The 10,185-nt window shown below is 57.0% G+C and overlaps 1 protein-coding gene and 1 long non-coding RNA gene across 6 annotated transcripts in view; both read right to left on the bottom strand.

The window, feature by feature from the left end:
- Positions 1-291: 291 nt before the first annotated feature.
- LOC112810300 (uncharacterized) lies at positions 292-4,540 on the bottom strand. Its single transcript, XR_003204799.2, has 3 exons — positions 3,017-4,540; positions 2,618-2,696; positions 292-923 (listed from the first exon to the last, which is right to left on the bottom strand). It is a non-coding gene; the product is annotated as an uncharacterized lncRNA (long non-coding RNA).
- A 3,397-nt stretch (positions 4,541-7,937) lies between these two features.
- LAT (linker for activation of T cells) overlaps positions 7,938-10,185 on the bottom strand; it is a 4,216-nt gene continuing 1,968 nt past the window's right edge. For 4 of the 5 annotated variants that reach the window (XM_073888191.1, XM_073888192.1, XM_025853827.2 and 1 more), the window contains 4 exons: positions 8,749-8,811; positions 8,560-8,622; positions 8,327-8,422; positions 7,938-8,198 (listed from right to left, as the gene is read on the bottom strand). In XM_073888191.1, the coding sequence (XP_073744292.1) occupies positions 8,346-8,422; positions 8,560-8,622; positions 8,749-8,811 (203 nt within the window). In that variant the 3' untranslated portion in view covers positions 7,938-8,198; positions 8,327-8,345. Of the gene's footprint in view, positions 8,199-8,326; positions 8,423-8,559; positions 8,623-8,748; positions 8,812-9,605; positions 10,178-10,185 lie in introns of those variants that run through there. The other variant, XM_025853829.2, reaches the window with a different exon arrangement.

The following is a 10,185-nucleotide window of genomic DNA, read 5'->3' as shown; positions in this document are numbered from 1 at the left end:
AGCTGGACGGGTTCTCAGGCTCCAGTGCCACGGCAATCCTCCCACAGCCTGTGCGGTGGCTGCTAGAGTCCCAGCCCGGCCACCGACAGGCCGTGTGGTCTAGGGCAGGCCGTGAGCCTGGCTGGGAAGGACACGGCAGAGCCACTAAAGGGTCCTCAGTTTCTCTGGGTTTCCTAAGACTCCATCCTGGATCCACACGTAGGACTTCCTACCACAGCCATAGCTGCCCGAGCCGATTTTCTTATTAGTGCTCTTTAAAATGACTTCCTTTTTATTTTATTTATTTTTTATTTTTTAAGATTTTATTTTTATTTGAGAGAAAGCAAGAGAGAGCGAGAGAGAGCATGAGCTCGGGGAGAGGCAGAGGCAGAGAGAGAAGCAAACTCCCCGCGGAGCAGGGAGCCCGATGCGGGGCTCGATCCCCAGACCGCAGGATCATGACCTGAGCCAAAGGCAGACGTTTAACCGACTGAGCCACCCAGGCGCCCCAAAATGACTTCCTTTTTAAACTGAAATTCATTTCCAAGACAAAGAAATGGAAAACCAGTGTTGCTTGCCCTAAGTTAAAACAAACCCAGCCAAACCAAATCAAATGATATTCCATAGAGCTGCCTGCTCGGGGCGCCGAGCTTGAGGTTTTCTCCCTCTGTGGGGAGGAAGGCAGAGCAGCGAGGGTTTCACGGTGTCAAAGGGCAGCACCCAAAAGAGCCTCTGTCTGTAACCAGAATCACTGAGAAGAAAACGACTTTGTCTCCCCAGGGGATTTAAGGCGAGTTCATGCTGCCTCTGCACGAAGTGGCACATCTATGGCACATCCGGACTGTGGCGACCACCCGTCTCCTTCAGAGTCCTGGCACGTGGAGGATTCCTAGCTGTGTGACCTTGGGTGGGTCACTCAACCTCTCTGTGCCCAGTTTCCCCATCTGTAAAATAAAGTTGGTAACAGTACCCACCTCACAGGATTAAAGCAGTTAAACACAGAAGCTCCTCCCCCCCCCCCCCCCCAGGGCAGAGATGGAAGAGAATGAGGTAAAGGGAGAGGAATGGACGGCTCAGGAGCACCTGGGAGCCCCCCTGCTCTCAGTCCCTCACAGCCCCAGCCAGCCTCACCCTCAGGCTCCCCTGCATGTGCCCTCCCTCCTGTCCCTCATCCCCAAGCCCCCTGAGCCCCTCCCTGCTCTGGCCAGGCTGCTTGATTGACTTCTCGCACCAACCCTGTGAGGGAGCTCGCTCATCAGGCCCAGTCCACAGAAGGGGGCACTGAGGCCCAAAAAGGGGACATGATTCCTCTGTCTCGGTGTGCACCACACAGAGGGTAGGAGGAAGACGCAGGGGATTCTGGGCTCCCCCACCCCCATCCAGCCCCAGCCCCCCTCCCCACGCATTATCTCTAGGCCGCAGCAGCTGAGCCTCCCAGTATCTCTCTAATCCCCCAAATTTCCGGTTCCCCAAAGACAACTCAGGATGTGGGGAGGGAGGGGCAGGGAGAGGAGGAGGGAGACAGAGAATGAGAGAGAGATCACAGAGAGAGACAGAGAGCCACAGAGAGATGAGAGAGACAGAGACACCGAGAGGACAGAGACGATCAGAGACAGAGAGACAGATGAGAGACAGCGCTCCCGAGACAGATGAGCAACAGAGGGAGACAGGCAGAGATGGGGAGACACAGGTGGAGAGAGAGAGCCAGAAAGGGGAGGGGTGCCGCAGAGACACAGACCCGCAGGGAGACATGAGCGGAGGCCAAGATTCTGAGGCTGAGGCAAAACTGAAAGTGGCAAGTGGGAGAGGGAGTCAGTCGGTGTCGGGTGGGAGGCACGAGGTGTTGGGGGCATCCGGAAACAGAAAGGAAACTGGTGAGTGTGGGAGCCAGGTGGGAGAGGGTGAGGAAAGCTCAGAGGCCCGCTCAGGTGCACAGGGAGGCAGCTGGGGACAGGGACCCAAACACGCCCCCAGAGGGGCCCAGGGGGAGGAGACCAGAAGCCCCACTTCCCCCTCTTTCTTGGAGCCCCCACGGGGCCGCAGATGCTGCACGCGTGCACCCACTGGGCTCATGAAGCCCTGTGTCCTCGAGAAAAGGGACTGTGTTCAGGCCCAGCCCCTGCAGCCCCAGAGCCAGCAACCCCTGGAGATGTCCAGCTGGTGTGCTCTGAGTGGACTCAGCTGCCCACCCTGCTCAGGGACAGAGGAGGCACTTGGGAGGAGGGGTAGCCTGGCTGCTCAGGTAGGGAGCGCCAACACCCTGCTTGGTCTGGCCACCTGCCCCCTGTGAGCCTCAGCTTCCTCATTTGTCCAAGGGTGGTCATGAGAAGAACGTATGCGGGGTCACGGTGAGGGTCAAACATATGTGAAGTGTGTGGCATGGCGTGGCATACACAGGTGCCTGAAGGTGGGCCTGTTGAAGTCGATGCTCCACAGCATCCTGTCTAGATGAGTCAGGGCCCTTTCATTTGCAAATGACAGAAACCCAGCTGGATGGAGCTGAGCCAAGTGAGGGAAGCATGTTAATAAACTCAAATAACTGAACAGTTCTTGGGTGGATGCAGTTTCAGGCACAAATGGATCCAGGACCTCAACCCACATTCCCAAGAACCTGTCTCCCCGACATGGCACTGCTCACCTCTATGCTGCCTTCTCTCTCTTGGGTGCCCTTCCCATCGTGGTCTCTGGCAGCTCCAGGCTCATGTCCTCCCTGTTGACTGGTCCCAGAAGACAGACAGACAGACAGAGAGAGCCTTATTTCCCAGAGTTCTCGCAAAAGTCCCTGTGCAGAGCACAATTTACTCTGTGAAATTTCTCTTTTGGTTTGACTCTTTGTTTTCTCCTTTTGGTAAAAGTCTCACTTTTAACCAGAACATAGCCTCCCTTCCCCCACCCCAAAGTAGGCTGTGCTTCCATAAATAACTGTGGAATGTGCTGTGGGACCTTAAGCAAATCACTTAACCTCCGTGAACCTGTTTTCTTTTCTGCAAGGAGGGCTCCTCATACCTTACACAGACAGGAGTGTAGTGAGACTCACTGAAATGATGAGTGTGACACAAGTGCGTCTCAAGAGCCGTCCTCCTTTCTATCAGCAACAGCCCCGAAGTCTGGGAGCCTTCCCACCTCCAGTGCCTCAGAATTGGGGGTGCAGCATATGACACAGGCCTAAGTCAGCCAGCACACGGCATTGTCCCGGCCAGCACCTGGTTCAGGGAGTCACGTGCCCCAAGCTAGGGCAGTTAGAGTAGTGTAGGGCTTTTGCTGGAGATGCTCAGACAGCGCGCTCCCCAGGCTGGGAACCCAGAGGCACCTGGTCTCTGGAGCTGCTAGAGCTGTCATGTGACCACACAACGGGAGCCTACAAATGGAGGCGTTAGAGAAAGGAGGGCTGAAGAGAAGCTAGAAGGTGGTGATAATATTCAGGCCTCTGACTCCAGCCACCCCTGATCGTTTCCTACCTTCTCAGCAACCAGGGATCCCCTCCTTCTATTTCTGGGGACACCTTTTGGGGCTATGGACCTCAGAATGAGAAGGTTTTACAACTGAGGTCCAACATCCTCAAAGGTTCCCAAAGTTCAGAAATCTAGTGGCGGAGTCGGGACTAAAACGAAGTCTCCTCCCTTGTATTCCTGTGCGCTTATCACCAAACGTGGTCCTCTTTCTGGAATCGTTGCTTATCAGCTCCGAGACTAAGAATACCAAGTAAACGAAGCAGAAGTAAGGAAAACCTGGAGAGATTTTCCTGAAGGGATCAAAGCGGGGGAATGGGTTGCGGGGCACGCACGAGGGAGGGGTGCCTGGGACAGATGGGCCACCTGCCTTAAAGTCTCCTCCGGGGTGTCTCTGAGAAGCAGTTAGAAGAGGTGGAGGGTGAGGGAACAGGTGAGTCTGGAGTTTTCTCACATGGGTTACTAGGTGCTCATCATTAGACCAGGGTGGCCTGATGGTGGTCACGATTTGGTGGACATGACAGCAGCCATGGTGATGTTAGAACTCTTTCTTCTGCAAGTGACAGACAGCCTGGCTCAAATTAGCCTAAGCACACACATAAAAAAGTCGATTGGCTCCTCAAGAAGTAATGGCTTCAGGAACACTGATCTGGGTGCTTAGGGGGGCGATCAGAATTCCACTTTTCTATTTCCATTTCTGTCCTCTGCTTGCCTCTGTGGTGCCTTCACGCACAGGTTTGCACAACGGAAGCCTGCAAACCCTGCAAGCAGAGACCTCCCCCTCCCCGGCCGCACGCCCAGGGCCTGAAGAGCTTCTCTTTGCCAGGAGTTCCACCCAAAGTCTTAGGAACGTGTCTCATTGGCCTGAATTGGGCCACGTGTTCCAATATCAACCAATTACTGGGCCAGGGGGTGGGAGATAACGGTTGGCCATCTTGGGTCTCCTGCGCAGCCAATCCCAAGCATCCAAGCGAAGCCGTGGGAACAAATCCGATGGCGGCGCGGCGTTGGAAGAAGGAATGGACGCTAGGAAGGCGAAAACAAAAAATTCCCTCTTTGGAGGTTATAAGATGGTCTGCAGATTGCTAATAATAACTTCCCCCCACCCCCGAAGTCAAAGAAGTTTGGGAAATACCAGATTAGGCAAAGAGAAACAGATTATTTTATCCCAGGATCTCTCCCCAGCCATGAACTTCCTACCGTGCGTTTCGTCTCTGCAAGGGAGCATGAGAGAACGCTGCTTTTCCCCGGCGCTCCCGACCACGGAATTCTTTCTTGAGAAGCTTCCCCCAGGATTCAGAGGCCACAAGATGCGTTTGGGGAAAAACAACACCGAACAGCACAAAGAGCCCAAGCCGTCACTGTCAGTGAGTCCTGGCCTGAGCGGCTGCTGCCGACACCTACCTTCGTTGGCTCAAGGATTGCTTTGGCCACCGGAAGGCAAAAGTTCTGGAGAATTAGGTGTGGGGACTCCTGGGCAGAGATGTGGAAGTACCCCCTCTCCCTCCCCAGGACGGCCTGGCCTACACCCACGTGCTCTGGTGTCACCCACATGCTCTGGCTGGCTCCCACCGTGCTGTCACAGGACCGTGCCCCAGGGCCCAATAGTAACTGGCTTTATAATGCACCCTTGTTGGACGCCTTCTTCTTCCTGTCTCACTCCCCTACTCCTCTGCTAGTGTTTTGGGATCACCTCCCAAATAAACCACTTGCACTAGGACTCTCACCTCAAGGACTGCCTCCGAGAGAACCCAAATCAAGAGAGCTGTTGCCTAGCGATGGCTTCTAGAAGCACCCAGATGTCTCCCCCAGCGATTCCAGAGAACACGCTCTCTTATCACTACATCGATCTTTCCTCCGACAACAGACTTCAAGAAAAAAAAAATTTATTTCTGCTCCCCAGCTTCCAGGAGATTCTTTCCACTGGCCACCCCGGTGGGCCCAGATACCCCAGCCCCGGCCCCACAGACATTGCATTGACTGTCTTTCCTGCCTGGCTCATCGACTGGTGGAAGCAAAGCCACATGTTCTTGCTGGTCCAAGAAGCAAAAATGGGAAGGTGCTTCGTGCCTCAGGGAATGCCCCTATCCCCAGTCCACCAAGAAATGGACCGGAGTCACCTTGGACTTCTCCTTGCCTCACAATGCAGGGCTGTCACCACGCCTCTTGCTTCGGCCTCTCGAGCATCTCATTCTACCACCTCTCTCCATTGTCCCTCCTTCTTTAGCCAGCCTACCACCACCTTTCCTGTACATATTCCCAACAGCCTTCTCTCTGCTCCCACCTCAGGGCCTTCGCACATGCTGCTCCTGCGGCTGGAACATCATATGCAACTCACCCACTTGGCCCAGACAGATCCGTGACCCTCAGCCTGCTTACAGTCTCTTAAAACGACCCTAACCCCTGCCCCCACCCATGCCCTCCTTGAGCCTTGGCCTCTATTATGAAATCGCTCAGATATGCAAACACTTAAGAGAATAATATTTCAGACGCTTGCAAACCCAACCCTGCTTAAGATTAAGACAGTACACATATCGCCGAGGCCTTCCTGAATGCCTCCCCAGCCATTCCGCATACTCTGCCGCATGGTTGCCTCTCCCCTGGACTTGGTATTCCTCGTCGCTTTGCCTATCTCGCGTACGTGTGTATCCTTGAACCAGATAATACCCGTTTTCAGGCTTTCAACTTCATATAAATAAAACAAGTGGTTTTCCTTTTCTCACTCCATATTCCCTTGGTGATGTTTATCTGCGCTGACAGGTGCTCCCCCGGCGCGTTCACTTTTACCTGCTGGGGCGCATCCACCCACAGTGTGACTGGGCTATAAGTGCTCCACCCAGTCTCCCAGTGATGGCCTCTGTCCACCCCTGCCCATCGCCGTCGCAAGGCCAAGGCCGCCCCAGCCTCTGGGACCCGCCCCCTCAGCCCGTGGGCTATTCACTCAGGGTTTATACCCAGGAATTTGCTAGGTAAAGGGACCCACCATCTCCAGCCTTACTGATGCTGCTAGATTGTTCTCCAAGGTGCTTGTACGAACATACCTTTTGATAAACTTTCTGTTCCTTCTGTGCCCAAGCACAAAGGTGCCTCTTCCCTTGTCTGTTTCTTCCAAATAATCTCTGCCTGCTGACGTCCAGCCTGTCCAGCCCTCTCCCCAGGCCTCCCTCCCCCACTTCTCCAATCGGGCCTTTGCAAGCCTCCCTTGGAGAGCAGCCGGCACTTTGGACGACCAGCCAGAGCAAGGACGTAGGCAGCAGGGACTCCAGAGGCCAACAGCTGCGGATGGAATCCCGGATTTACCACTTTGGCTGTGTGCCTTTGAGCAAATCGCTTCTCTCTGGGCCCGTTTCCCCACCTGTGAATGGGGATACCCCCAGTAAACTGCTCAGAGGGGAATGGCAGTGATTAAATGCGATAAGCATGGAAACATGGCGGATGCTTGAAGATAAGTTGTTACTATTGCCTTTGAAGCCCACAGAGGACGCCGACAACTCTGTGCATTACTCTGGGCTACTTTGTTGTATGCAACAGAAACCCCAAGTCAAGCCGGTTGAAGACAACTGGGAATTTATTGGCCCACGTAACTGGGAAGCTGGAGGGGGTGTCTCGCTTCAGGTGTGCCTGGATCCAGGAATTCGGACTCCAACAGGAAGCTGGCCCTGTCCACCTCTGGACCATTCTGTCCTCCACATCGCCTTCATTCTCGGGCAGGCTCTCCAAGTAGGGGCTCTAGGAATATATTCTTCCAGCTTACCAACTGCCATGAACAAGAAGAGCTTCGCCTTCCAGACACTTCCTGCCCAAATCCCAGGGCCGGTCCTCAGGGGCCCGGGTTAGGTTACATGCCCAGAGCAGAGCCAGTCACAGTGACCGAGGCATCCACCAGAAGCTGCTCAAAGTGTGGTTCTCGTAACAGAGCTGTCAGAAGCCTCTGGTAGCTCTTTTGAAACGCAGACTCTCAGGCCCCATCCCAGACCTACTCATTCGGAATCTGCATTTTAGCCAGACCTCCAAGGGAATCATCTGCACACCAGGGTCAGGAAAGGCTGCACTGCACATTACCTTTCAGTTGCCCGGGGTCCAGTCCATCCCCTTGTTTTAAAGATGGAGAAACTGAGGGCAGGGCGGGGCAGGGGGAAGCAGTCTTGTTCTAGGCATCCACCCGCCACCCGGGGCTCCCCCCGGCCCTGCCCTCCCATCATCCCAGCCGTGTCCATGGACTGTCTCATGGGGGGATGCACCGAAGCCCAGAAGTGGCAGCTTAGGTTGGACTTGCCTCACGCCGGAGTGCCAGAGCTGTGTCCCTGCCACCGTTAGGCCACTCCCAGTACCTGGTCAGGACCTTCCAGAGCGCAGCGGCCCCGGGGTGGGGGATGGAGACCCCTAGACACACACACAGGCTCGTGCACACACACACACACACACACACACACACTCCCACACGGGCGCTCGGGCACAGCCCCCCCTCACACGGACTCCCACCCACCAGGCCCCCCAAAAGCAAGAGCGTTACAGACCACGTCAGCCTTTATTCTACTGCAGAATAGGGCTGGGGCCGGGGTAGTTCATTCTCAGCTGCGTCAGAAGGTGCAGTGTTGGGGGCACAGAGGCTGGACCCCAAAGTGACAATAAGTTAGGGGGGAGAGTCTCAGACGGATGTCAGGCTGGAGTCAGGGCGGGGGCCACTGGGACCCCCCCCCCCGAGTCCTGCCAGCTGCCCAACTCGGGGCTCCCAGGCGAGGTTGGTTCCAGGACAGGCATGGCTTCGCGCTGAAACGAGAGGGCAGGGGAAGGGAGGAGTTGTGAAGTCAGGAGGTCAGCGGGGCTCAGAGGGCTCCCCGAAGGAGTTGGAGGATAGGGCTGAGGGGGGGCAGGGTGGGGCGGGCGGGGCCTCTCACCGGACCCTCAGTTAAGCCTCTACAGATTCTCATAATCTGGAGCTCCCTCTTCCTCTTCGTCGTCTTCATCCTCCACCTTCTGGGAGCTCAGGATGGCTGGGAGGGGAGGGAGGGAGGTCTTCAGCTCACAGACAGTCCCTGTCCCCCCTTCCCCGACGGCCCTCACCCCGCAGGCTCCCAGAGATTCCGCCGCCCCCGCCCCCCCCCATCCCCTCTCCCAGCCCAGCACACACCAGGCTCGGTCTTAGCCATGGGCGGCAGCTCCTGGGACACGTTCACATACTCCCGGCTCCCATCTGCAGGGGGCAGAGCAGAAGGGGGGGGCAGCCACGTGGAGGGTGAGAGAGCAGGACACTCAGGAAGAGGGCCACGGCAGGGTGAGGGAGGGAAGGGGGGGACCCCAGCGGGCACCGGCCACTCACCCAGAGACACGTCTGCACTCTCCTCGCTCTCTAGGACGTTCACATAATCCTCCCCCGACTCCACTGCAGGAGAAGCAGGGCCCCCAGCACCGTCACCCAGGGCCCGCCTAAGCACAGACCCCCACGGCGTCCCAGCCCCAGACCCCCCCCCCCCCCCCCCGCGGCGCCCCCCCCCCCCCCCCCCCCCCAAGATCCCAGAGGCAGACCCCCACAGCCAGCCCCAGGGGGGCCCACAGAGGCCTTGGCGACAGCGCGAAGTAGGGCAACCTGGCCAGAGCTGACGAGAGGGAGTGAGACCGTGGGAGGGGGCGGATGGCAGGCCCCGGCGTGTCCCCCAGGAGAGCGGCTCGGTGCCGAGGCTCGGGGTGGCACCGCGAGTCCCAGGTGCTGTTGCCCCCTGGCCCTGTCAGCACCTGTCGCCATGGGCGCCATCTTGGCCTTTAATGCGCACTTGTTTCTCCACGGGGGAGGCCGTGGACGAGGCAGGCTTTGGAGCCAGAGGGCCCAGGTTCAAGTCCAGCTCCGGCGCTCACAGTCGTGTAACCTTACACGAGATACCTGACACCTCTGGGCCTCGGTGTTCTCATCGGGAAGAGAGGGTGGGCGACGGCCCCCGCCTCCCAGGGCTGTTGTGGGAACTAACGCAGAGAGTATCGGAACGGGGCCTGTCCTACGGTAAGTGCCGCTGAGTGTCTGTTAAATAAATAATCCCTCCTGTCGTACAGTCGGGACACCCAAGGCGCGGGAGGGGGAGGGATGGGCTCAACAGCACCCGGGCGTCGTGGGGCTTAGTAGGTTAACACACGAAGCGCTCTCAGGAGGGCAGGTGGTCGGCCCCCGACAACATTAGCTCTTACCCTGATGCCGCCTCCTGAGCTGGAGGGAGGGACGATGAATCCATGAATGGAAAGAAGCACTAGCACAGATGGCAGTGGGTGCCCGAGCGGGCAGAGGGTACGGGGAACGAGGAGAGGGACGGAAAACCAGACATGGAAGGCAGCCTCTAACGGGCAGCGTGAGACCAACACGAAGGGAGAAAAGCCGCTCAAAGGAAACCGAAATGATGCCGGAAGCAGAAGAAAACTTCCCAACCCCCCACCCCGACCCCGCCGCCCGCAGAAGACCGGCCGTAATCAATATCCTCGGAGAGCGACAAGCTGACGCGGCGTCCGTGAAACCAGACAGGAGGCTCTGAGAAAGGAACACCAGAGACCGAGAAAGAGCTTCCGGTGGGAGAGACAAGACAAGAGAGTCCAAGAGAAGAGTGAAGTCCAAGAAAGCGCGCAGGCAGTGAAAGGGAAAGACCATGGAACAGGAAAGGGGACGGAAAAAGGGAGGAACTCAGAGGAGTTGAGCAGAAGTCAACCCTGAGGGATAGGTGTTGGAGAGAGAGAGAGAGAAAGAGAGAGAGAGAGGAGAGACGGTGGGGGGGGGGGG

This window comes from Callorhinus ursinus, unplaced genomic scaffold, assembly GCF_003265705.2.
Source record: "Callorhinus ursinus isolate GAN/ISIS: 27379988/994484 unplaced genomic scaffold, GSC_fseal_2.0 scaffold87, whole genome shotgun sequence".
Lineage (NCBI taxonomy): Eukaryota > Metazoa > Chordata > Mammalia > Carnivora > Otariidae > Callorhinus > Callorhinus ursinus.
The sequence above is the reverse complement of the archived record's forward strand: the minus strand, read 5'-3'. Positions and strand labels throughout refer to the sequence as shown.